Source organism: Balaenoptera acutorostrata, chromosome 3 (genome assembly GCF_949987535.1).
Source record: "Balaenoptera acutorostrata chromosome 3, mBalAcu1.1, whole genome shotgun sequence".
In the NCBI taxonomy this organism is placed as follows: domain Eukaryota; kingdom Metazoa; phylum Chordata; class Mammalia; order Artiodactyla; family Balaenopteridae; genus Balaenoptera; species Balaenoptera acutorostrata.
The window spans coordinates 133,011,529-133,039,482 of NC_080066.1; the positions used below are offsets into that span (position 1 = coordinate 133,011,529).

Genomic DNA, 27,954 nt, shown 5'->3' on the forward strand with positions numbered 1-27,954 from the left:
GGCAAGTGGGTAGCCACTGACATAACTTACCAAAACTAAGTCTGGAAGAAGCACAGTTAGTATTTTGTTTTGGATTTTGTTAAGTTAGGGTTTTTTTGTTTTTTTTTAGATGAGGCTTTTTTGTTTTTGCTGTTCAAGTTAATTTTAACGGAGTTTGAGGAAGCAGAGTGACAAGTGGGAAAGCTACATTTGGTTTATAGAAAAAAGCTACTAAAAGAGAACTGATACTCAGAAAAGATAGGAGGAATAGAGAATTTGAATGAAAAGAGTACGGTCATAACCAAAAACTGAATTTTAGTGTATGTAGTTTTTTTTTTAATTTTTAAAAGTCAGAGCATAGGGGATGGTTGGTATTATGACAACAGATTTATCCATTCATCCATTCAACACACATTTGAACACCTACCATATGTTAGTCACTGTTCTCATCACTGGGAGTACAGTTAAGTTCCAAATTAAAATCTTTATCTTTAGAACTTACATTCTAAAAGTAGAGATGGACCATTAAAAAAAAAACTAATTAGTATGTCACGTTAAGGACTATAAAGAAAAAAACACTATTAAGGGGATAGTATGTGACAGAACATTTTAGATAAGTCATCAAAGAAGACCTCTCTGAGGAGGTGACGTTTGCACAAAGAACCGAAGTAATGGAGTGATGATGCATACAAATATACAGATATGTGGAAGAGATGAGTTCTAAGCAGAGGGGAAAATACCTGCAAAGGCCTTACGGAAATACACACCTAGGAGGTCCAAGTAAGAGAAAGATGACTAGCATGTGTCAGGAACAAGCTGAGCAAGGTGGAGCAACAGAAAATGAGATTAGAGGAATTAAGTGTCCAAAGAGGAGTTTCCATGTTAGCATAACTGTAATGGGAAGCCTTTCTGAGAGAGCAGCAATGTGATCTGACACGTCTGACTTACATGTGGAGAAGGGTTCAGTGAGACGAGAGTGAAAGGAGAAAGGCCAAATAGGAGGCTTGTGGTTTCCCAGAGGAGAAGTAAGGACGGTTTAGACAAGAGCAGCGGGGTAAAAGTGAAGGTACAGGAAGTGGTGAGATGTGCAAAGTTTTGATAGCAGAACTTGAAGGACTTAATGATGGATTGGTTATGACAGAAAGGATGACAAAGGTTTTTTGTTTTAAAATCTACATTGATACAATAATATAGTCATACCAGCTTTCTTTTGGTTATTATTTGCACGATATATATTTTTTCCTTCATTTGCTTTAAGGATTTCTAAAGCCTTTATTTTAAGATGCATTTCTAAATAGCTTACAATTAGGTTTGGTTATTGTTCCCAGCCTGACAATCTTTTTCTTAACTGGAACACTTAGTCCATATTTATTTTAGTGTTTTCTTCATCTACGTCTGCCTCCTGAAATCTTAACTTTTGAAGACAATCTCAAAATGCTACTTTTTGTGAAGTCTTTCCCAATACCATAATATGACCTTCCACCTTGATGATCATGTAAGATTTCTTTCTTTTAAACCTCTACAGCATTTTATTTGTATCTCTTATTATAATGACCAAGTTCTGCTAGTTATTAAAATGGTCTGTGGGCATTCCCTGGCGGTCCGGTGGTTGGGACTCCTCACTTTCACTGCCAAGGGCCCAGGTTCAACCCTTGGTTGGGGAACTAAGATTCTTACAACCTGAGCAGCATGGCCAAAAAAAAAGCCTGTGAATGTGTTTTATCGCCCCATTTTGGATATATACTCTCCAAAGAAAGAGACTGGGGTCTTAGCCATTTTGCTATCCAATAAAAGACTAAATATAGCAAGCTCGTTTCAATCTCATAAACAGTACCGAGTATCTACTATGCACCAGGGAGGGAGCTAGGTACTCAATATAGGTCTACCTCTTTCACCCAGTCTCCTTTCCACATAGCTTAGAGTCCTCAACTGTAAAAGCTTTACAAACTGTTAGTTCATAAGGGTAACCTGTGGGCATGAACCTTAATATTCTACTCTAGTTACTAGACACACAGTTACTAGTTACTAGTTTATTAGTTACTAGATAACAGCATGATTATCCTTTTTGAGTATCGTACTAACCTAGCATTTCGTTTCTAAATTTCAATTTCGATTTTTATTCAAAGCTCCTTAAAGATGAGTGCCAGGGGCTTCCCTGGTGGCGCAGTGGTTGAGAATCTGCCTGCCAATGCAGGGGACACGGGTTCGAGACCTGGTCTGGGAAGATCCCACATGCCGCGGAGCAACTGGGCCCGTGAGCCACAACTACTGAGCCTGCGCGTCTGGAGCCTGTGCTCCGCAATGGGAGAGGCCGCGATGGTGAGAGGCCCGCGCACCGCGATGAAGAGTGGCCCCCGCTCGCCGCAACTAGAGAAAGCCCTCGCACAGAAACAAAGACCCAACACAGCCAAAAATAATTAAATAAATAAATTAAAAAAAAAAAAAAAAAAAAAAAAAAAGATGAGTGCCATTATCATTCCAGAGTATAAACAGTGGTTCAAAGTTAACTGAGACCTCTATACAAAACAGAGTTGACATTAAAAAAGAGGTTTTTGAGGTATATAACCATGATATAATAAGAAATATATATTTGGTCTTTGCCTCTTGTTCCTAACACAGAGCTCCTAAAACCCTGTAATTTCCTGCATGATGGAGTGCCAGGAGTACCTTTTCTTCTAATATTTGGTCTTTAACCCGAAATATAAGAGCTTCTGAAACCCTTGGAATCTCTGGGAGTGATGAGAGTGTCTGTCTGCATGTTAATGAGATGACTGGTGGCTGGGGGCCCCTAGACAGCTTCAGGTTGGGGGCTGGTTGCCAGCAAGACAAGGGAAAGATCAGAGGGTGGGAACTTTCAGCCCCACCTCCCCACCTTAGGGCTGGAGATGGAGTTCATCGCCAATGGCCAATGATTTGACCAATCATGCCTACATAACAGAACCTCCATAAAAACCCTAAACTACAGGGTGTGGAAAGCTTCCAGTGAACACACCCAAGTACAGGAGGATGACACACCCCAAACCACACGGGGATAGAAGGTCCTGCACTTGAGACTCTTCCAGATGCGGCCCCGCACATCTCTTCCATTGGGCTGTTCCTGACATATCCTTTATAAGAAGTCAGTAATAGTAAGTAAAGTCTTTCCCTGAGTTCTGTGAGACATTATGGGCAATTATGGAACCTGAGGAGGGGGTTGTGAGAACCGCCATTTGCAGCCAAGTCCTACAGAAGTCGTAGGGAGCCCGGGGACCCACTCACTCCCTGTGACTGGCATCTGAAGTGAGGGGCAATCTCATAGGACTGGGCCCTTAACCTGTGGGGTCTGTGCTAACTCTGGGTTGTTAGTGTCAGAAGTGCTTCGTATGAAAAACTCACACATCTGGTGTCAGAAGTGTTCTGTGGTGAGAGTGAACAGTTTCCCTTTAAAAGTCACAGTTAACTTTTCTATGCTTCCTGCCCTGGGAACTCCAGCTGCAGGGACCGAGAGGGACGGTAGCCATCTCTCAAAGGAGGAAGGCTAATGAACTAAGAAAGAATAAATGTACACAGAAAGTCAGGGAGACACTAATCTGAAAGAATTCAATAAACACTGGGTTACTAATCATTCCGTTTTCTGAGGTACAAATTCTAAGTTTAAACTAAATGAAAGGCTCCTGTAGCTATCTAAACCATGATGCATGTGGAAATTTTCCATGGTACTCCATGGCAAGTTCAAACACTTTTTGAGAAAAAAATTATGTAATTTCAAATTAGGTTGTTTTAACTTTTTTCTAAAAATAAATATGAGAACCCACCACATAAGCAATTATAAAGACTTAGAAGAATAGGAAAGAAAAAAAAAAACACTTGAATTACTTCAATTTTGGTACCTCAGTTTGTGTTAACAGAAAAAATTTAATAGCTAAATTATGGACATCTATTATATTTGTCAGGCAAAAAAAAAAAAAAAAAAACTTAAACAGAAGATTGAAAAATTAAGTGACACCATAGCCCCGATAGAATGGTTTACAAAATAAAGTTCTAAGCCCCAGAATTTTAAGTAGCTTTTTTTCCCCTGTATTTATAATTTATACAATAATCTGGAATTATCTATACTTCTGTTTATCCTTATGAAAAAAAAGGTAGAAAAAATATTTTTCCAGTTTGGAAAAAGATGTGAAACAATGTAGTATTTTTAGATACTCAGTCTTAGGTCACACGGTTGTAAAATGTTTGTCACTAGTAATTTATTAACATAAGTATCTTTCTACCTTTGCGACTGAAATTCCATAGTCCTGGAGAGGTTTATCCGCCTCATTCAGTTCTTCAAGAAATATAGAGGTACTTGGAGAATCTAAAATAAGAAATGTTTTATGAATGTTTTATGACTTGCCCCTTAGGAAAGATGAATTTTTAAAATTAAAGCCCAAAGCTGCAAACTGAAAAAGAAATATATTAGTTTGCCCAACTAGTATGCAACAACAAATAATCAAGTAACTAAACGAACCTAGTTACATATTTTTGTACCCTTATTTCCTATTGCCTCATTACTCTAATTTCTAATATTTTTATCATGACATAGTTTTACTTTGTAAGTGACCTTAAAAGCTTTCTAAACATAAATTGGATAAATAAATGTTTAATTTAAATGGCACATTTGGCATTACTCTTCCAAGTTTAATACTATATACACAACACACATGTACAAAATTTTCAAAATGATTTTAAAATACCATTTTCAAATCACAATTATAATAAGGGAGCCAACAAAAATATGAATTCACTTCATTTACTAATTCCAAGAATAGTATTTTTTAAGGCACAAAAAAACTTAAATGGAACCATGATAATGATAAGTTATGTTCAATAGTTATATTAATTAATTCAGTATAATTAATGGTACAGCTAAAGCAGAGTATTAAACTAAGGCATTACTAATACTATATTTAAAGTTTGAAAACACTTTTAAAATATTTACATGCTAAAAATATCAAAAAGTTTACTTTCAGAAATGATGAAATTCAGATATTATTAACCGCTAATTCTTATCTAGTATTTACTATGGACTAAGCACATGAGTAAAGTCACTTAATCCTCACAATAAATTTATAAAGCACACACTGTTTCCTCATTATGGATGACAAAAAAGACACGTGGAGAGGCTAAGTGACTCAACCAAGGTCACACAGCAGGTCAAGTGGCAAAGTCAGGATTTAAACCCAGGCAGGCATATTATAGTAGCAGCGTTAAAGCACATATTATTCATCCTGATAATAAGTTCTCCCTAGCATATTGATTAAACAGCAATAGAAACATCACAAAAATCATATCAGAATATAAAAAATACTTACCAGCTTGACAAAAATAAGCTAAGGTAGCTTTTCCTGGTTGCAATGTACTGAAGAATTTCTGAGGACTCAGCTCTGGTAGAGAGTCTACTGCTGACATATAAAAAATGCACATCATGACAAAAGAGATGCCAACTCTCAGTGCATTGAAACTGGAAGACATCATCAGCTGTGGCTGCATATGGGCAGGAGAGTCAATTTTGTTCACCGCCGTGTTGTTGCCCAGGACAATACCTGGCAAGAGTAGGTGTTCAACAGAGTTTTTCTGAATGAATTCATTAAATAAATGAATGAAGTAAAATCTGCAAAAAGAATAATATAAGGCATTACTTCCACGTTTGATTTTGCTAATACTTTACTATTTCCTTCTAGTAAAAACATGAGCGGGGATGATATATAATGACATTGATTTAATAATACTATGAATTTTTGATACTTGCAAAAGATATCAAAGATATCTGGAAAATGCAATACCAAGTATGTTAAGTTTAATAGATACTTATTGGTGTATGCTAAGCTAATTGTCATTTTTAAGGAGTCTAAAATTAATTTTCAAACATTATCCAATCCATTTTTTTTAAACTGGGTATTTTATCTTTCTCTACCTAGAGTAGATGTACAATTAATACTCAAATAGCAATTAAAACCACTAACATGGGAATGAGAGCCAAAATATATGTCTACTACGTTTACATTCTTTTTACTTTAAATCGCCTAGAAGATATCTATTAAAACTATTTAAGAACATTCCTTCTTAATATACATTTAGTAATTCCTAAGACTTAGATTTATTTAAACAGTTTAGAAATTCAAATATCTTTTTCAACTCATATTTTAATTCAATTCTATTTTCTGAATTCAGATTTGCTCTAGATATCATCCTCTCATCTTCTTTCATGCTGTACTTACTCCCATGCTGTCCTCTGTATCTGCTGTCAATTATCTTTGTCTTAAACTTTTGCTACTTTCAAATTTCTTTTGAACAATTTCTTCTTTCAGGAAGCTTTTCTACTGATGATATATATTATCTACATTTAAAAGAAGATAGTTAAGGAAAATTAGTTTTTATATTAAACATTGTACTTCTAGAAGGTAGATATACCCACAGGTATAGGTGAGAATTTTGTTTTAATTTTAATTTCAAATAGAACCCTTATCTTTTAAACAAAAATCACTATGTCAAAACAGGAGACAGGAGAAAATAGCAAGAATTACTCATAAGGATAGGAGTGGAACTTTTCAGTAAAGAATGAAATGATTAAAGAATAAAAAATTTAGGAAAAAATCATACTAAATTAGACACCTACCATTTCAATGGTGATGAAAGACCATTAACTCTTCAATTTAGCATTTCAGGGGTAATGAGAAAAAATTTACTCTTCAATTTATTGTACAATAGAATTGATAAACTGAAACTCCATATACTCTGGTCTTTCGATATTATCAATAAGCATATAATAACTCTCCGTAAGGAACAGGTATTCCTAAAACAGGAGCCAATTACTCATTGATTACTTCCTAATAATTCTTTTCACTAGAACTAGTTTATATCAAGCAGTGAACAAATTTGCCATCAACTTTTAATAATGAGCCAAGAGTTCAAAAACTCAGGGAGAATGAGGAGTGAGGACTGAGAGAGGTATATAAAAAGTAATTTCAATAATATAATTAAGAGGTATCCTTGACATTAAAATATTATACATTAAAGCCATTTTAAACCAGCATATTTTATTTATTTATTTTTTTTTTTTTTTAAATTTTATAGCTACTTTATTTTATTTATTTATTTATTTATTTTTGGCTGTGTTGGGTCTTCGGTTCGTGCGAGGGCTTTCTCCAGTTGCGGCAAGCGGGGGCCACTCTTCATCGCGGTGCGGGGACCACTCTTCATCGCGGTGCGCGGGCCTCTCACTACCGCGGCCCCTCCCGTTGCGGGGCACAGGCTCCAGACGCGCAGGCTCAGCAGCTGTGGCTCACGGGCCCAGCCGCTCCGCGGCACGTGGGATCCTCCCAGACCAGGGCTCGAACCCGTGTCCCCTGCATTAGCAGGCAGACTCCCAACCACTGCGCCACCAGGGAAGCCCTAAACCAGCATATTTTAAAGCCACTTTATATTAATGAAAATGGTATAAAATGAGTCATCCAATATTTTCCTTATATTCTGAGGGAGGGATGCATGCATCCTGAGGCTGAAAGAATATAACATTTGTGACTATATGAAATAACTCCAACCTAATTAAAAGGTCAAACATTTAAGTAAAAGCACAAATGAGAGATCCAAGTATAAATATCTTTTTTCCTGGCCCTGTGGTTACAATTCAGTCATTTAAACACTAAATTGGATACTAAAGTTAACACACTCTTTTCAGCTAGAATGTATTTGGTAGAACCAAAGGTCTAACCACACACATTCAATGCTTGAATACTTCCCCACATCCACCTCATTGGACAGATTAGATTATCCATATGAACGTACTATGCATTTCGCCAATTAGAGATGTGGGTGATTATTCAGAGATAGGTACTCAGTAGTAACCTTTGCAGTTTGCTCCATCTTTTGGTAAGTTTGATTATTTAAAAAATTACTTAAAGCAGAGAATACTGCGTGGGTCAGCTAGAAACACAGCTTACATGGTCATAAGATACACACTGAATAATGATTTAACCAGATCCATAACAACCAGAGTTGAGTGGATGGGGAGACAGAAAGTAAGGGAGCATACAGTCAGGGTGGGAAAAGGGATGAAAGAGAGCTAAATCTTCATTTTTCACAAGACCAAAAGCCAAGTTTATTGGAAATGGAAAGATCAACACCAAAAGAAACTGTGAGCGGTTCAAAGTAATTGCCTCTAAGGAACAAGAAATTGGAGGGGGTAAGATACCAAGGGGAATTTTGAAGCCTTCTAGAACTGACTCTTTTAAACAGTGTACCTTTTCACTTTGACTTAAGAAGAAAAATTATTACTTGTATGTAATCAAATCTTCCATAGCTACTACTCATATTAATCCAATCTACCCCTGTGGTGTCACAAAAAAGTGTTCATTTCATATGCATGGTAATTGAAACGCTTTTTCCCAGAGACATGGTCTCCTCATAAAAATAACTTTAAACAAAGAGAAGGCAAGTGTGGATGGGAAATAGTGAAGAAAGAGAACACCTAGCAAGAACAGAGTTAAAAACAAAGCTACAGAGGGTACTTGGTGACTTTTTTCTCTGGTAATTAGAAAATGGGATAGAAAACAACACTTAATGCTTCCAAATTTAAGTATCAGCACGAAGTGCTGAGTTCCTTGGGAGGAATGTGGCCTTGTTACCTTGGTGTGATGGTTCATCAGCATGGGGTAAACAGTTCCAGTTCTCCTGTCAGGTATACGTAGGATCACACTTAGCTTTCTGCACTTCCCACCACTACTGAAGTTTGAGGCCACCACGTGACTTACCCTGGCCAATAAAATGGGAGTCAAAGTGGCCTGTCTCAGGCAACAGTTTAACAGCTACTGTGTGATATGCCTGGCTTTCTTTTCTTCTGTCATAGTCACTGAAAACACTCAGATGGTGGCTGTTTGTCAGCATGGGTCCCAGATTAAGCACAGCCCAGAGAACCCGCAGCTGGTATGCAATGAGCATATGATATAGCAAGAAATAAACTTTGTTGTCTTAAGCCACTGAGATTGGGAGGTTTTTATTGTAGCATAATCTAGTTTATCTTCACTGGTATACAAACTAGAAGTGAGGTGCTGCCTTAACAAGAACCCCACATACTGGCTCAGGCGCCAAGCAGCAGGAAAGCTGTTCTGGGAGTACTCAAGGAAACTCTCTTCAAAGAAACATAGAGACAAGACCTCAACAAATGATCCATGTTAAGGAGTAACAAAACATTTGATGAAACTGTCGCTACAGTAAGTTGGAGGTGACAAGTACCTAATGAATTTATGAGCATGTACCTAGGTTCATGTGGCTAAAGAACTTATTTATGGCCCTAAGAGGCTGGAAGACAGAAATGAGTACTGTGTGATAGTTGCTGTTGATTGTGTTTAACGAAGTATTAAAAGAAAGGTACTCAAAGAAGCACCACCATCCAAAAGACTAGCTGTTCAAAACTTAAAACAATCCTTAAGCCCCCATGCTTGTAGGGTCCGGAAACAAGCTGACAAAACTGCTCAGCCATGGAAAGAAGCCATATTCTCCAAAGCCAACTTCAGGTGGGGACAAAGATAATAAAAATGGAAGGATCTCTTGCAGGGCAAAGCCAAGGACCATAGAGAACTATGCTCCAGGGCATGTGCTAGAATATGAACTGTATGTCACTGGTCCACAATAATGAGATAAACACAGAAATTGCATTTAAATGTTTAGAAGCTTTTATAGCAATTTCACACAGTAATTTTGTGTCTGTTGCATCTAATTATTTTTAAATTGGGCCAGTCATTTGATGTGTTTTTTCATTTCATTTTTCTTATAATTTAGAGCCCTAGCAATATCTGCCCAGCAAGATTCCAAAATTGCTACAGTCCAGAGTCTGATATATGTCTTCCATTCTTCTCCTCTCCAAATGGGAACACTTATTATAGTTATCTGTCCCTACACTACTCTACGTATTCAACAGGGTGACGGAGACAGATAATTTATAAAGATAGAGGCTACCAGAGATTATGGCTACTGGGCATTACTCAGAGATCCCAGACTTTGAGCTTGACACAGTGACTGGATGGGATTTAGGGGTTATCTCCACTGGGAAGAACCAATGATGAAGTACATGTAGGAAGGAGAATATCTATTGACAAATAGGGTAGACTGTCCAAATGTTTCTCGTTCTCTACACATGTTAAAATTCTACTCCCCACTTCCTTGAGTTAGGTACGGCCATGACTTGATTTGGCCAATGAAATGTGCAAAGTGACATATGTAACTTCTGGAAGCTTTTAAGAGTTAACATATATGTATCATGAAGCATGACACACTTTTTTCTCTGCTATTATGATTGAAAACACTCAAACCGAGGTCTTCTCTGTTAAACCAAGTCTCAGAAAGAGGACAACATGGGGCAAGGTTCCCAGCCTGCTCAGTGTTAACATAAAATAAACGTTACTTTAAATCTCTGAAGATTTAGGGTTGTTATTACAGTATAACCCGACCTAGCCCTATTTGTTTCAGTTAACAGCTAAGAGGAGAGTGACTTGAACATAAATACATATCCTCGATTTTTAAAGCAGCATATTTCAAAGAATTCACAAGAAATTGACCCAATTTCACTTTAGAACGATTCTAAAAGGGAAGATGACTCTTTAAAATACAACTGTTACCACAACCAGTGTCAATACGAAAAGAAAATGGAAGTCATAGGCAAATGTTTGCCTCTCCTACACACAGACACCTCCCAACTAAGTGTAGACTCTTAACCTTTGGGCCTGGAAGGAGCCCTCAGTTCTTCAGTATAATGCTCCTGATGGAACTAATCAGAGTTAGTAGGCAAGATGTAACTTTTGCCTGATCCCTAAACTCTAAACAAGTATGCATGCACAGGTCATTTAAAAGTTGGAAAAAATAGGTGACATTTAACTAAGGACAAATACAGGAGGATGACAGGCACTGTAAGAATGGATGAGTAAGGCTATAGTACAAAAAGGGCTAAAGCTTGCAAATAAAATGTTAAAGGCAACAAAAGTTTTGTTTTGCTCAGCACCAGAATTCTGAGGAAACCCCCAAGGGCAATGATGAGGAAGTACTTCAAGAGAAAAACACTGATCATCTTGCTAGTGAGAGGAGGGGGCAAAGATTTGCCTTTCTGCGCAGGTGGAGCAACTGGTGGCCCTCTTCAGCTAGAGCAATCACACTTTGGGATTGGGTCCTATATATAATAACGCTTGGCAAATGGTTCTGCTTTTAAATGTTTGAAAGACCATTGTGCTAGAGTAATCTGCTCTCTCAAAACAACAATATTCAACCATTGTGCATTTGGACATATTTCCAATTTTAGGTTACCCAGGAGCAAGCTTTTCTAGAAGACCCTTGGTTAGTTTCCCCTTTAAAGGCTTAAATTTCCCTTACAATTAAACATAAAACTAATGGTTTCCCCTCTCAAGAAAGAGAGGAAATTAACAACTGTAAACATTAAACAAATTACACCAAGATCTACAGGCATCATTCTCTGGGAAAAGCCACATTTCATATTCTGCAACAAATGGGGCATATAATGCTTACAAAGTTCCTGTAGGAACGTTCTGTCAAAAATTAGCTTGCTTACAGTTTAATGCTGCTTTTAGAGAACAGAACCTGCTCACTGAACCAGCCTCAAATAAAATGTTGATTAGATCTCATCACAGTTTACCACTTAAGACCCAAAGGAGGCAATAAAAGGAGTCAACATCTCTCCACTTAAGAGTTCCCTCAAGGGAGTAGGGCAAAATCTTCTACCTGCACCCCCCATATATATGCCCCCAAAAAAGGAAGGAAAAAAAAAGCGGCTATTCCGATTTGCTGTGACACTGGAATAAAAAGTCTCACAAGCAAAGATGTAAAACTAGTATGGGTGCTATCCAAATGTTGTTTCCTCTCACTTTGAGTAGAGAATACAGGAAAAAAAGAAAAACCCCTTCATGGTGAAAATCTATTCGTGACCTGATTCATTGATTATAGAAGATACAAAAATAGGCCATGCCAGAGAATAAGAGGCTTTCCTGATTTTGACAAGTGCCTAAAAGCACATAACTCTGAGTTCGTGCTTAATTTATGGGCTTAAGCACATAACTGCAATCAGTTACCTCACTGGGGCCAGGAGCACTCTGTCCCCTTTCAAATAGAACTGTGTACTTCCCTAGCCACATTCCCTATGAATCCATGAGGCAAATGTCTTCAATTCCAATAAAGCTGAGATCCTTCTTTAGAGCGCTGATGTTCGATTAGGACTGTTAACTTCTTACAGCAAGTTGTACCCTACTGTAGGCTGCACAGCACAACCTGCTCAGCTCAATGTTTCATCAGAGGGATCTCCACATAACAGTGCCAGGCCTAAACATCTATCACAGTTTGTCAGCACACCTATAAAGAATCCAAAACACACCAGCATCTGGTGCCTGGGTAAACTACTGTCCCACAATCTGGAGCACAAGAGACTTTTACCTTCCCTGTGGATCACTTAGCTAGGAAAGAAAGTAGCAACACTCTTCTTAGAATGGTGAGTTACGAAAGGCCGAGTATTAGCTGCACCAGTAAATGTAGCACTGTCTTTCACAGGGATACTTATTTAGCGATATGCCACCCATCCAAAGGGAAACACAAATTATTCCCTCACCATTTTGCACTACTTTGCTCATTTTATTACCAAACACCCCCCAAAAAAGTCAACAAATATTATCTCAGTCCAATATACATGGGAAGATCTATTTATTCCTCATTTATTTACAGCAGTAACATAATATAGCATGTGTTTTGTATATCTCTGAGCCCTAGAAATAGCGCCACCATCCACCACACAGGGGCCTAAGGCTTGAAGGAATACATGTGGAATTTAAGAAGCACAGACTATTCTACCTTTTCCTCTCTAGACATTCATTAAAGACTTAAAATTCTGATTCTGCCGTTTTGCCTAAACTTATGCCCGCAGCATCTTTCCAAATTCTAAGTTTCAAAGACCCACCTTCCCCCCACTCTGAGACGGCTTCCATATCCATCCCACTCTAATTCCACTCTTCCTTCTGGGACATATCCCGAGGGAGGGAGGTTCTTTTACTTAGAGCTCCGTTCAGCCTTCGCCTCATTCTTTGCCCTCTCCCCACAGAAGGGCTCCCGTTTTACTAGCCGCTCACGCTAGGGAAAAAGAAAGCAAAACGTGCCTTAGAAGGATCCAGGTGAGGCCCCTTCTAAGCCAAACTCCAGAGCTGGTCAGTGCTGTCCTTAATGGGGGAGAGCCGCCAGGTCTGAATACCTGCAGGCATCCCTGCCGTCAGAAACCACAGCCCTCGCCTGGAGGACCCGCGCTGCCACCTACCTATCGAGACCTGAGGACAAGACCTGCGGGCTGGGACCCGGACGGCTGACCGACAGTTCCCGCCACAAGAAGGATGAGAGGCAGAAGGCGGGCCCATGCCTCGCTTGCCGGGCATCCGTGAACCGCTCCCCCTACCTGCGGGTTCGCAGCGATCCCAACCCTCCGCGCCAGTAGCCTCCACCGCTCAGTGGAGTCAGCCTGCTGGGCAAAAAACAACCGCGAGGCTCCTCCCGGTCCTCGTGCGTCTTACGTGAGGCCTTCCCAGCCAATGGGAAGCGCAGGGGGCGGAGCGACAGCCGCCCCGGTGACAGGCGACAACCGAGCCCGCCCGCAGGCGCGAGCTGGCAGTGCAGTTGCTGGGCCAATCGGCAGCATGGGTGGGGAGTGAAGGGGAGGAGCAAGAGGGGAAAGCTGGCACCCAATCAGAGCTTGGCGTCCTGGAGCGACAGGTCCAGCGGCCTGTGGCCTTCCGAGCGCGGCGCGCAGGGGGCGAGCCCGCTTGGGCCAATCGGCGGGAGCCCACGGTGCGGAGCGAGCGCCTCAAATGCTCGGGTTTCTCAGCTGATTGTCTCCAGCCGAGAGTTGTTTTTTGCAGCTACCAAGCCGAGCCGCAGCAGGAGGAGCCGAGACCCCCCGGGCGGGGGGCGGGGAGAGGAGGCGGGGTCCCAGGAGCCGCGGCTGCTCTCCGCGGGGCTCCGGGTCCTGTCACGGCGCTTCCTGGGGTTGGAGGTTGGGGTGGGTGGGGGGTCAGGGAGACATCCTTCTCCCCCTCGACGGCGGCTCCGAGTCCGGCCCCTTGCTTCCCGCGCTCTTTCGCCCGCCCCTAGCCCCCTCATGAGGGCGTCCGTGCCGGGTCCGGCGGCCGGCCGCGAGCCCTCCACGCCCGGCGGGGGCGGCGGAGGCGCCGCGGTGCCGGGCTCCGTGCAGTTGGCGCTGAGCATCCTGCACGCCCTGCTCTACGCCGCGCTCTTCGCCTTTGCCTACCTGCAGCTGTGGCGGTTGCTCCTGTACCGTGAGCGGCGGCTGAGTTACCAGAGTCTCTGCCTCTTCCTCTGTCTCCTGTGGGCAGCGCTCAGGACCACCCTCTTCTCCGCCGCCTTCTCGCTCAGCGGCTCCCTGCCCCTGCTCCGACCGCCCGCTCACCTGCACTTCTTCCCCCACTGGCTGCTCTACTGCTTCCCCTCCTGTCTCCAGTTCTCCACGCTCTGTCTCCTCAACCTCTACCTAGCGGAGGTAAGGCGGGAGGACCGGCACGCGGGGCCGGGCGGGAGAGCGGGGCCGCCGAGTTCAACTCGGGCTGAGGACCGGTGGGGGGGTGGGTGCGAACCGCGAGGGGCGGACCCGAGAGCAGCCCGGAGGAAACCGAGGCACGCATGGTGTGTGCGCCAGGGTTCTCGTCCTAAACTTAAAAAGCCGATCGGCTCGGCGACTGAGGGGCTTGCGGGGGGTGAGCGAGAGTGTGTGTTCCGACAACTTGAAACAGCAGGACCAGCCTTTGTTCAGCGTCCTGGCCCTCTAAGGGAAGGTGTCGGTGCCACCGACAAAGTGGCATCGCAAAAAGTAGCAGCCCCGGTAGCTCTGCCGAAGCTGGACTATGTTGAGAGAGGTTGGATGCTGAGGTAGCAGCAGCTCTGCTGAAGCTGGACTGCTGCCAGCCATTACGTCACCAGGCAGAGCTGTTCCTCTGCTATTGTTGCTGCGTTTCTTTTATTAGAAGCTTTATTCTCTCCTGCATCTCCTTTCCCCGGGCTCGATAAGCCTCACACAGATTCCGTTCGATAGTTCTCCGGCGGGGTTAATAAGCAATAACCAATGTCGAGGATCAGTATAAAGACCTCCGTAAAGCCCCGAGTGTGTTTGCCCCAGTTGCTTCATGTTTTGTTTTGGCTATTTATCCTACCTCTTATAGCCTAGTCTTTTTTTTTTTTTTTTGAGCTAATTAAGAGAGAAAATACTAGCTTAACCTGCGCCTCTTGCAGAAACAAACCACCAAACTGTTTTTGCAATAACTTGCTTAATAGCTGGAACCTAATCACACCCCCTTTCTCTTTTATGAGGAATTGCTGGTTGGTTTGCATTGTTCTGCAGCACTTAGGTATTTAACCCATTTCAAACAGGTTTGGGAGTGTAAGGTTGTCAAGCATGTGTGCCAGCTACTGGTATTTAAGCCACAGAATTTTGAGAATTGCCAAAAAAAAAAAAAAAAATTCCCCTGCCCTCCCCGCAAAAAAAAAAAAAAAATCTTGAGGAGGAGAGGAAACAAGGTGACATCATATGCTTAATACTGACTAATATAGAACAATATTGGTCTATGCAGCTAATCCTCTCAAAGGCTTTTGGAGGTGATGAGAATTAACATAGTTCTGAGCAAAAGTAAAAAAAAACATTTGAGGCAGATTAAGTGTTTATATTCCCTGCGTAAACCAACTCTTTTCTCCCATAATAGCTAGGAAGTAGAATGCATAATTTTAAAAGCACAGTCATAACTTCAGCTTTTTACCACACTAAAAACAACAGTTCAGAGTAGGCAACAAAACTAATTTAGCTTTAATTCCCCATCATTTGGAAGTCCAAGCAATACAATGACAAAAACCCAAACAGTAAGAAGCAGAAGTAAAAAGCATGGGTAATAATAAATCAAATAAACATGCCATAGTCATGTGACTTATTTGAAGATGTTCTGATCTTCTAGTTGTTGTTTAAACTGTTATAACACTTCAATCCTTCATAGTTAAGCTGATACACTGTAATTCCTGACACAATTTCTGATACACTACAGCGACATCTCATCACTAAAGCTTTGTTTAAACTGTTATAACACTTCAATCCTTCATAGTTAAGCTGATACACTGTAATTCCTGACACAATTTCTGATACACTACCAGCAACATCTCATCACTAAAGCTTTGCTCTAGCTTCAGATATAGTTAATTTACCTCAGAGTGACTAGCAGTCCTTAGGCCATGAGTATCAGATAATTTGTTTTTCCCCTATGCATTTTTGACTAACAGAGTCATATTAATGACTCATCGTAAAATAATTGGTGGGCATTTCATAAGGTAGCTAAATACTCTTTTTACTTTTTTCTTGAAATATAACATATAACAAAGTACATAAAGCTTAAGTATACAGCTAGGTGAAATTTTACATACACTCATGTCACCACCACCAGATTAAAATATACAGCATTTTCAGTGCCCCAGAAGGTCCCCTTGTGCCCTCTCCCAGTCATACCTGTCGCCCTGAGGTAAACACCATGTGACTAAACATTATCACAATAGAAAACATCTATATTTAAGCTCAAAATTCTAAAAGTATACTTCTACGGCATGAACTACACAATATCCAGATTGGGTTTTCAGTCTTTTGATTGCTGTTATTCCAAGCTAGTGACGGAGAATTTAAACATCTAAAAGTCTTCCTGTTAAATGGATCTCTTGTTTGTGTCATGTACTTTTTAAAAAGCAATAAGATTCTATTACCCTAGAAAACGTAATTTGGAAACAAGCTGGACTAAAGTTTTTTTCATGTTGTAGTGTCTCCTAGAAAGAGTGTAGGTTGCTTGTCTATCCTTTTTTTAAATAAAATTAACAATTTTAAGACACATAACTATAACTTGAACAAATTTTCAACCTGTTTAAAAAGAGATATTTTAACCAGAAATCATTTCCATATTTACTAGAAAAAATCCAAAGGAATCTATATTTAAAATAGTATTTGAATTCAAATTTTTATATCAATTTCAAGTAACGGGAAGCACACTTCTTATTGATCATTCTGAATGAATAAAGCTTTCCCAATGAGTTCTTTGTTTTTTCTTTTTTTTTTTCATAAATTTATTTATTTTTGGCTGCATTGGGCCTTCGTTGCTGCGCCCGGGCTTTCTCTGGTTGCGGGGAGCAGGGACTACTCTTCGTTGCGGTGCGCGGGCTTCTCCTTGCAGTGGCTTCTCTTGTTGTGGAGCACGGGTTCTAGGTACACGGGCTTCAGTAGTTGTGGCACGCAGGCTCAGTAGTTGTGGCTTGTGGGCTCTAGAGCACAGGCTCGGTAGTTGTGGCGCACGGGCTTAGTTGCTCCGCGGCATGTGGGATCTTCCCGGACCAGGCCTCGAACCCGTGTCCCCTGCATTGGCAGGCGGATTCTTAACCACTACGCCACCAGAGAAGCCCCCCAGTGAGTTCTTTGTATTATAGCAAAGCGGTAGGGAAAGTCTACATGGTGACAAAAACAAAACTTAACTAAAATTTGACTTTTTTTTAACAAAAGGCCCTTATATCTGTTTTAAATAGTTGTGCTTCTTGATTACCAAATCACTCTGTCTTTACTGTCATATTAAATGCCAATTTCATTTTACTTTTGACCTCTTTAAAGTATTTGTTGTGTCCATTTCTCACTAATTAAAAACATCCTAACTTTAAGGACTTAGTTACAAAGAACCATAGAGCAGTGTAAAAATAAAGTTAGTAAAACAACCATTACTACTTTGAATATATTTTGCTAGTTCTTCTAAAAATAAGTTTTCAAAAAGTGAAGACCAGGCTTCCCTGGTGGCACAGTGGTTAAGAATCCACCTGCCAATGCAGGGGACACAGGTTCAAGCCCTGGTCCAGGAAGATCCCACATGCTGCAGAGCAACCAAGCCCGTGCGCCGCAACTACTGAGCCTGCACTCTAGAGCCAGTGAGCCACAACTACTGAGCCCACGTGCCTAGAGCCCATGCTTCACAACAAAAGAAGCCACTGCAGTGAGAAGCCCGTGCACTGCAAAGAAGAGCAGCCGCCCCTCGCCGCAACTAGAGAAAGCCCGCGCACAGTAACGAAGACCCAACGCAGCCAAAAATAAATAAAATAAAAAATAAATTTATATTAAAAAGAAAGTTAAGACTGCCTAAACCACTCTTTCTTTTGTTGACTACACTTGAATGGAATTCAGATGAGGGGGAGTAACCCTTTCTGAAATAATTAGATTTACCGTACTTAACCTCTGGAAGCAGATAGTTGGGAAAAAAAAAAAAAAAGCAAAAACCTGTACACTAAGTTAAAAACACCTATTGAACTTTTCCGGCATGATTAATAGAACATGTACTTTACCAGAGAACGGTTCACACTCCTGTATGTTTAACAGAGAAGGTTTCAGTCTTTAAAACAAATTATGTGATAAAACATGCTACCTACCATTGGAACAAGTAAAAGGACTAAAAATGAGTGTTGATAGTATACTATCTTTGGAGTATTGTTGATGCGTGCCAAAATCAATGAGTTCATCTCCAAGACCCATAGTGACATTTTTCTTGCAATTTTGTAAAATGAGTGCCAGTTGCTTAATTGGGATAAAATGCAGTGACTAAATCACAATGCTAAAACAGCTAGGAAAATTAAATTCAGAGTCTTAACTCTTACATTCAAGGATGCTATCATTGTCCCTGACATTGGATATATTCTTACAAACATTGATGGAATGTCAAATAACATGGAGTGCAACTTAACAGGTACTTTGGTTTTGTTGTAATGTTCTGTGATATCTCACAAAAGTATTTCTACCACCTAAAATAGAAACTCCTTAAGGATAAGAAGTTATTTTATCATACTTTAATCTCATAGAACAATGGTGAATATATTTTTGAATGAAAATCTTGAAAAGGCTAAAATCTTGAAAATATTTAGCTATCTAAAATTTAAGAGTTAATTTTGATGAATATATGAGGTAAATTATTTGTGTACTTTCTGGGATCTTTATATTTTCTGCTTAAAAGATTGCTTATGATATGAATGCTAAGATTCTCTTAGATTTTCTTGGTTTAGTTAGTTACTTCTGATTACTACAGGTAAAATCTTACTAATGAAGCCACTTTAATATATTAGAGTTTTGCTTAGCAAAACTATTCTTATATCATGGCAAATGGCCCATGATAATTAGGGCTTTGCTAATTTGATTTCAACAAATTCTATTAAACAGAAAAGTCTGCAGAACAAGCAAGTCTCACATCATGAGTCAGTTACTATTTACTGGAAATCATGGTTTTGTCAATGTTGGGTTTTAATCCATAACTGTGATTATGAACTGTTTTTATCCAAATCTTCTAAACTCTTCTATCCATTAACTTGATTCTGTTTTTCCTGAGATCATCGGTGAAGCAAGAGTTTGAGATACAATTCCATGGCAAAGACCTGATTACAGTGCCTTACATTCTATGTGATTTAATATTTTCAAAGCACTTCATAACAGTTGTCTTCATAATACCTATGAAATAGGTAGATATAAACAAGGTGTGATTTGTCCAAGGTTTTATGGCTAATATAATATGTATCAGAAATGAGACTACTGCATAGCCCACAGGCTATAAAGTCTTGTCAAGTGATCGCTCCCTATGAACTTTTCTGAATACCATTAACACTGTTTATTATTTAGTGCTCACTATTTAACTTGCTTTCCCATTTTCCACCATTTCAAACCTTTTCCACTCTCCAGAAAACTTTTTTCCTCCTTCATACTCAGCATATGACCCTCGCCTCCTAGTTTATAGAAATAGAAACCAGGGCCATCTGGCTGAACAGAGATTCAGAGAAATGCCTTAAAATGCTACAGAGAGCATTTAATCCCTTTCAATGAATGATTGAGCTGGTAAGTGAGGAAGTTCCTCAGAGACAAGAAACCACAAAAAAAGAAGTGAATATGAAATTATAAAGTACCACACAGATGTTTGTCTTGGGTTTGGGGGTAGTTGCTAGCTGCTTCCTGCTAACCTAAAGCCTGGATTTAAATGTGCTGGGGTTCTGAAGACGTGACATAGGAGGCAATACCTTGTGGCGAGGTCTAATCCAAGAATTCATCCCCTCCAACTTAATGCCAGGACTCTCGGAACACACATCTTCAGTGGATGAATTATGGGAAAAATAAGCAGGTCCTCAGAGGTTGGTGGTGGGATTTATGCTTGTCTCTGCCTTGGCTCTGGGTGAAGGAGGTACAAATTGAGGAAAGAAATGTCTTCTCTGAAAATGCATAACAAGCTTATTCTCACACAAGTTTGAAGCCTGAAATCACACTTCTGTGATTTTAGAGGGGGAAAAATCCTGGCTTGGTGGTAACCTCAAGGACCTGGAAGGAGCAAATGCAAATAATCTGTTGAGGAGTGTACTATACTCCCAGAATCCTGACAAATAAAATTTGAAAGAACATGAGCTCAAAATGAAAAATCACTCTAGGGACTCTTCCCTGCAAAGATTGAAGATGTCAAAATTATCAGATAGGTTGTATAAAATATTCACTTATCTGATTTAAGTAAGTAAACACTGGTGATGTATGATAAAGAAATAATCAAAATTGACTAGGCATATTTGGAAAAAAATCATTTTTTAAATGAAAAATACAATTAAATTTAGAAACTGAAATGAACTGAACAGACTAAATAGCTAAAAAGAAATCATTAAACTCAAAGATCTGAGGAAAAAAATCACCCAGAATATAGCCCAGAGAAATAAAAGATGGAAATAAGAACAAGAGATTAAGAGAGAATGAAGATATAATGAGCAGGTCCAGTGTATATCTAATTAGAATTTCAGAGAAATTACTTAAAAGAATAATGACTTAGAGTTTTCCCAACTTTATGAAAGATGCCAAATTTCAAATTCAGAGAGCCCAAAAAACCCAAGACAGGTTAAAAGAAAATGAACAAAGAGTAAAACCTCAAAATACCAAAGACAAAATGTTTTTAAAACAATTAGACAGAGATAATATTACCAACAAAGGAATGAAAGTTATTTTTTGTTGGCATTTCATTAACAACTAAGGAATCCAGAAGATGGTGAAACATCCTGAAAATGCTGAGAGAAAATAACCAGCAAAATTCTACCCACAATAAAACTATCAATAATAAGGGTGAAATAAAAGCCAAGTTGGGAGTGACATCAGCAAGATGGTGATGGACCCTCCATCGCCCTGAAAACATACTGATCAGCAACAAGTCAGAAATTCCCTTCGTGAGAAATCCAGAAACGAATTGAAAGGCTCCTGCACTGCAGGTGAACACAAAACAAGAATCACCAAAACAAGTAGGGAGATTTGGGACAGACTCTCGTCAGAGTCCCTGACCCCAGCACAGTGCCATAAAATTGGGAAGAGACCTCCTGGGTCTCAGCTTCTCCCAGAGGAGGGAAGGGGTTAGTTCACATGTCCAGCACCCCAGCTTTTCTTAGGGGGCTCCCCAGAGATCAGGCTTCTGTCTTGCCAGTCTTAGAACTCTGATGGGTTCAGTACAGTTTAGACACCTGGAGGCGAATGGAGACAGCAATTTGAACTGGCAGACAACATAACTCCCCTGCTTCCTCAGCACAGAACGAGCAAACCAGAACTACAGCTTCCTGCTACTCCCTGAGGAGGGAAAGAGTTGGTAGAGGCCCCCAAAGTCTCTGGACAAGTTGATTGGTGACAGTGTTCTACTGTCCAAGGCCAGTCCATGAAGATTGGGAGATGTACCTATTTTGTCTAATGCACAGACAGTAATGCAGAGAGTTGAGAAAAATGAAGAATCAGGCAGAGATGTTTCAAACAAAGCAAGATAAATCTCCGGAAACCCTAATGAAACAGAGGTATATAATTTACCTGACAGAGAATTCAAATAACTGTCATAAAGATGCTAACTACAGGCAAGAGAACAAAGCATGAGAAATTTCCAACAGAGATAGAAAATGTTAAGGGAATTCCCTGGCTGTCCAGTGGTTAGGACTTCACTCTTCCACTGCAGGAGGCATGGGTTCAAACCCTGGTAGGGAAACTAAGATCCCACAAGCCACACAGCACAGCCAAAAAAAAAAAAAAAGTACAAAACAGAAATCATGGAGCTGAAGAACATGAAAACTGAAGTGAAAAATTCACTTGAGCAGTTCATCAACAGACTAGATATCAAACAGGATCAGTGAACTTGAAGACAAGTCACTGGAAATAATTTAGTCAGAAAAGAAAAAGGAATGAAAAAGAATGAACAAAACTAAAGGGACTTACGGTACACCATCAAACAGATCAATATACACATTGAATCCCAGATAGAGAAGAAAGTACCAGAAAGCTTATTCGATGATGATGATAACGATGACTGAAAAATTCCCAAAACTGGAGTAGAAAATGAACATCCAGATACAAGAAGTCAAAAGAATACAAAGAAATCCACACCAAGACACATTATAATCAAATTATCAGAAGTCAAAGGCCTTTGAATTTTGAAGGCAGAGTAGGAAGAGACTTGTCACATACAGGGGAACCCCTACAAGACTATAAGAAATTTTTCAGCAGAAATTTTGCAGGCCAGAAAAAGAGCAGGATAATCTTATTAAAGTGCTAAGAGAAAGCAACAACAACAACAAAATGCCAAGTAAGAATAACATACTCTGCAAAACTAGCCTTCAAAAAATAGAGAGCTTATGATCTTCCCAGATAAACAAAAGCTGAAGGTCCCACTAGACCTGTCTTATAAGAAATGCTAAAGAGAGTTCTTCAGGTTGAAACAAAATGATGCTAAAAAGTAACACAGTAGCATAAGTATGAAACTCATTGATAAAGACGAATATATAGACAAATACAGAATATTGTATTACTATAATGGTGGTGGGTAAATCACTTTTAATTCTAGTATAAAAGTTAAGAATAAATATTAAAATAACTATAAAGATATTAAAAGATACACAAGATAAACAGATGTAAATTATGACAACAATAAAATGTTGGAGGGTGGGTGGAAGAAGTTTAAGTGTAGAGTTTTTGTATGCAGTTGAATTTATCAGCTTTAAAAAGACTGTTTCATAAGATATTTTTTGTAAGCCTTACGGTAACCACGCACATGGACATACACCACACACACACTATAGAAGTTACACAAAATTAAAATGGAAAATAATCAAAGTATATCAATATGAAAAAAAATTAACAAAACAGGAAGACAGCAAGAGAGGAAATAACAGACCAAAGAACTACAAAGCTAATAGAAAAACGTCAACAAAATAGCAATATAAATTGTTTCTTTCCAGTAAGTACTTTAAATGTAAATTGATTAAACTCCCCAATCAAATGACATAAGAGTTGCTGAATGGACTAAAAATATAAAAGACCCAACTGTATGCTGTCTACAAGAAACTCACTTTCGATTTAAGGGTACACGTAGACTGAAAGTAAAAGGATGGAAAAAGATACTATGCAAATAGTAACCAAAAGGATGCAGGGGTTGCTTTAGTTAGACAAAATAGACTTTAAGTCAAAAACTGTCATAAGAGGCAGAGAAGGACATTATATTATTATATTATGAAAGGTCAATCCACCAGGAAGATATAACAATTATAAATATGCATCCAACATCAGAGTACCTAAACATATAAAACAAATATTGACAGAACTGAAGGGAGAAATAAGACAGTAACACCATAACAGTAAGAGACTTCAATGCCCCACTTTCAATAATGGATAGAAAATCCAGACAGAAGATCAATAAAGAAACCAAGCACTTGAGCAACATTATGGACCAAATGGCACTGACAGACATATGTAGAACATTTCACACAACAGCAGCAAAATACACATTCTTCTCAAGCACACATGGATCTTGCTCCAGGGTAGATTGCATGTTAGGTCACAAAATAAGTCTTAGCACATTTAAGAAGATTAAGATCATACAAAGTATCTTTTCTGATTACAGTGGAATGAAACTAAAACTCAATAGCAGAAGTAAAACTGGAAAATTTACAACTATGTGGAAATTAACACACTGTTGAACAACCATTGGGTCAAAGAAGAAATCAAAAAAGGAAATTAGAAAATATGTCTTGACAAAACACAGCATTCCCAAAATTATGGGTTCCAGCAAAAGCAGTACTAAGAGAGATTTCCATAGTGATAAGCACCTACATTTAAAAAGAAGAAAGATCTCAGATGAACAGCCTAACTTTACACCTCAAGGAGCTGGAGAAAAGAACAAACTAAGCCCAAAATTAGCAGAAGGAAGGAGAAAACAAAGATCAGAGCAGAAATAAACAAAATAGAGAATTAAAAAACAATAGAAAAAAAATTGATGAAACTAAGTTAGTTTTTTGAGAAGCTAAATAAAATTGACAAACTCTTAGCTAGACAATTAAGAAAAAAAGACAAAATAAGTAAAAGCAGAAATGAAAGAAGAGACATTACAACTGATGCCACAGAAAGAAAAAGGATCATAAAAGACTACTATAAGCAGTTATATACCAACAAGCTGAATAACCGAGAAGAAATGGATAAATTCCCATAAACGTACAACCTACCAAGACTGAATCATGAAGAAACAAAGTATGAACAGACCTATAACTAGTATGGAGATTGAATCAATAATCAAAAAACTCCCAATAAAGAAAAGTCCAGACCCAGATGGCTTCACTGGAGAATTCTACCAAATATTTAAAGAGTTAATGTCAGTTATTCTCAAACATTTCCAAACAAATTGAAGAGGAGAGAAGACTTCCCAACTAGTTCAGTGAGGCCAGCATCACCTTGATACTAAAGCCGAAGGTACCACCTGAAAAGAAAACTACAGGCCAGTATTCCTGATGAATACAGATGCAAAGGTCCTCAACAAAATACTAGCAAACTGAATCCAACAGCACATTAAAAGTATTATACACCATGACCAAGTGGGAATTACCCCTGAGATATATGGATGGTTCAAGAAAATCAATTAATGTAATATACCACATTAACAGAGCAAAAGATAAGTCACATCTTTACAATAGATGCAGAAAAGGCATTTGACAAAATTTAACACCCTTTCATGATAAAAGCTCAGCAAACTAAGACTAGAAAAAAATTACTTCAGTGTAACAAAAAAAAAAAGCTACAGCTAACATCATTTTTTTTTAATGTCTTGAGATATTTTCTAATTTCCCTTTTGCTTTCTTTGACCCAATGGTTCTTCACGAATGTGTTGTTTACTTTTCTAGTTTTACTTATGCTCTTAGAAAATATAAAGAATATAAAAAATATGCAAGGAAATAACAAAAAATGCCAGTCATTGAGTATAATTTCTTTTTATTTCATGGAACACTTTTAGAAATTGACAACATACTAGAGCATGAAAGCAACACTTAACAAATTAGAGGCAGTGTGACTGAGAGTACATCTCAACCACTTACTGGCTCTGCCTATGTCCCATTTCCAAAAATGGATAATAATAATGCATACTCCATAAGGTTATTGTGAGGACTAACTGATACTAAAATCAGAAAAAATAATTATAAAAATAACTGCAGGGAGCTATAGTCAATATCCTGTCATAAACCATAATGGAAAAGGGTATGAAAAAGAATATATATGTATAACTGAATCACTTTGCTATACAGCAGAAATTAACACAACATTGTAAATCAACTATACTTCAAAAAAATTTTTTTAAATAATTGCAAATATCTCTCACAAACATAGATTCAAAAATCCTTGACAAATCAAATCCAAATATATAGATAAAGGATAACATATCATGACCAAATATGTTTTATCCCAAGAATACAGCATTGGTTTAACATTCAAAAATCAATGTAATAAACCATATTTGCAGTGTAGTGGAGAAAATCATATCATCTCAATAGATACAGAAAAAGAATTTGACAAAATTCAACAACCATTCATGATTTTTTTTTAAAAATCAACTTTTAGCAAACTAAGAACAGAAATTCCTCAATCTACTAAAGAGCATCTACAAAAATACCTATAGCCAACATAATACTTAATGATGAAAGACTGAAAGATTACTCCCTAGGCAAGAGGGAGGTACTTCACTTCTTGTCCTAGCCATTGTGCTGGAGGTTCAGCCATTGCAACAAGGTAAGGAAAAAAAGACAAACATTAGAAAGAAAGAAGTAAAATTGTCTTTATTTGTAGGTGACATGATTGAGGAAAAAATTTTAATGAACCTACAAAAATCAACTAGAGCTAATAAGTGAATTTAAGAAGTTTGCAGGATAAAACTATTTCATATACTAGCAGAAAACAATTGAAAAAAGAAATATAAAAACAATTCCATTTATGATAGTGCCCCACCCCAAATTAAAATATTTATGAATAAATGTAATAATATATGTGCAAGATCTTTACAATGAAAACTACAAAACTACTGAGAGAAATTAAAGAAGGCCTAAGTAAATGGCAAAAATACTCTGGAAGACCCATTATTTTTAAGATGTCACTTCTCCCCTAAATTGATATATACATTCAATGCAATCCCAATTAAAATATTAGCAGGATTTTTTGGTAGCAGTTGCCAAGATTATTTTTAAATGTATGTGGAAATACAAAGCATTTAGAATAGCGGAAACAATTTTGAAAAAGAAAACCAAAGTTGGATGATCACACTACCTGATTTCAAGACTTCCTGTAAAGCTATAGTAATTGAGACATTGTAATACTAGGGAAAAGATAGACGTATAGATCAATGGAGAAGAAATGAGAATGCAGAATTAGACCCACACATATATAGTCAATAGACTTTTTACAAAGGTGCCCAGGTAATTGAGTGAGGAAACGAACATTTTTTTCAATAAGTGGTTCTGAAATAATTGGGGATCCATATGGGGAAGAATGAATACTGATTCTTACGTCACACCATACTTAGAAATCTACTTGCTATGGATCATAGACCTAAATGTAAAAGCTAAAACTCGTAGAAGAAAATCTTCATTACTTTGTAGGAGCCAAACATTTCTTAGGAAACGAAGAGCATGAACCAAAATTGGCAAACAAGACTTTATCAAAATAAAAGCTTGTTTTTTGCAAAACATAATGATTTGCAGCACATGTATCTGGCAAAGTACTTGTATCCAAAATATATGAAGAACTCTTACAACTCAACAGTAAGAAAATCCAATAAATATGGGCAAAATATTTTAACAGACACCTCACAAAAGAAGATGTATGCGTGGCCAAGAAGCACACGAAAAGATGCTCATGATCATTAGTCATCAGGAAAATGAAAATTACAACAATGAGATACCATTAAATATTGACTAGAAAGACTAAAAAGATTATACCAAGTATTGACAAAAATGTGTATTAATAAGAAAATACACCCTGATGATAGGAATATAAAGTTTTACAACCACTTTGGAAAGCAGTTGGACAGTTTTTGAAAAGTGAAACGTCATAAAACAGCTGTTAAAGTCCTAGAGGCCCAAGAGAAACAAAAGCATATGTCCATACAAAAACCTGAATGTGAATGTTCGTAGTAGCTTTATTCACAATGGCCCCAAACTGAAATTAACCCAAATATCCATAAAAAGCAAAGGGATAAACACAATATGGTATATCCATACAAACAGGTATACTTTGCATTAAGAAAGGAATGTGCTAGTGATAAACACAACAACATGGATGTATCTAAAAAATCAGTATGTAGAATGAAAGAAGCCAGACAAAAATGAGCTCACACTATGTCATTACATGTATATTAAATTTTAGAAAACGCAGGCTAACCTATAGTCACAAAAAGTGGATTACCTATTGCTTGGGGCCTGGGGCAGGATGAAATTTAGTGGGTGTGGAAAGATTCTGTATTTGATTGCAATGGTGGTTTCACAGGTTGCAAAAGTATGACAAAACATCAATTTGTACACCCACATACATATATTATACCTCAATGAAATTGATTCCCCCTGCAAAAA

At 38.5% G+C, this 27,954-nt stretch overlaps 2 protein-coding genes across 8 annotated transcripts in view; one reads left to right on the forward strand and one right to left on the reverse strand.

Moving 5' to 3' along the window:
- TXNDC16 (thioredoxin domain containing 16) overlaps positions 1 to 13,520 on the reverse strand; it is a 117,467-nt gene extending 103,947 nt beyond the window's left edge. For 5 of the 7 annotated variants that reach the window (XR_009007734.1, XR_009007733.1, XM_007192860.2 and 2 more), the window contains exons 1-4: positions 13,295 to 13,486; positions 6,216 to 6,334; positions 5,310 to 5,608; positions 4,230 to 4,312 (exon numbers count right to left, since the gene is read on the reverse strand). Coding sequence is in view for 5 of the 7 variants with exons in the window: in XM_007192860.2 (XP_007192922.3) it covers positions 4,230 to 4,312; positions 5,310 to 5,487 (261 nt within the window). In the remaining 2 variants the exon portion in view is untranslated. Of the gene's footprint in view, positions 1 to 4,229; positions 4,313 to 5,309; positions 5,609 to 6,215; positions 6,335 to 13,294 lie in introns of all 7 variants that reach the window. The other 2 variants (XM_028169238.2, XM_057544368.1) reach the window with 2 other exon arrangements.
- A 543-nt stretch (positions 13,521 to 14,063) lies between these two features.
- GPR137C (G protein-coupled receptor 137C) overlaps positions 14,064 to 27,954 on the forward strand; it is a 54,921-nt gene continuing 41,030 nt past the window's right edge. Inside the window, exon 1 of the mRNA XM_007192997.2 lies at positions 14,064 to 14,527. Coding sequence (XP_007193059.2) covers positions 14,129 to 14,527 — 399 coding nt within the window. The 5' untranslated portion in view covers positions 14,064 to 14,128. The remainder of the gene's footprint in view (positions 14,528 to 27,954) is intronic.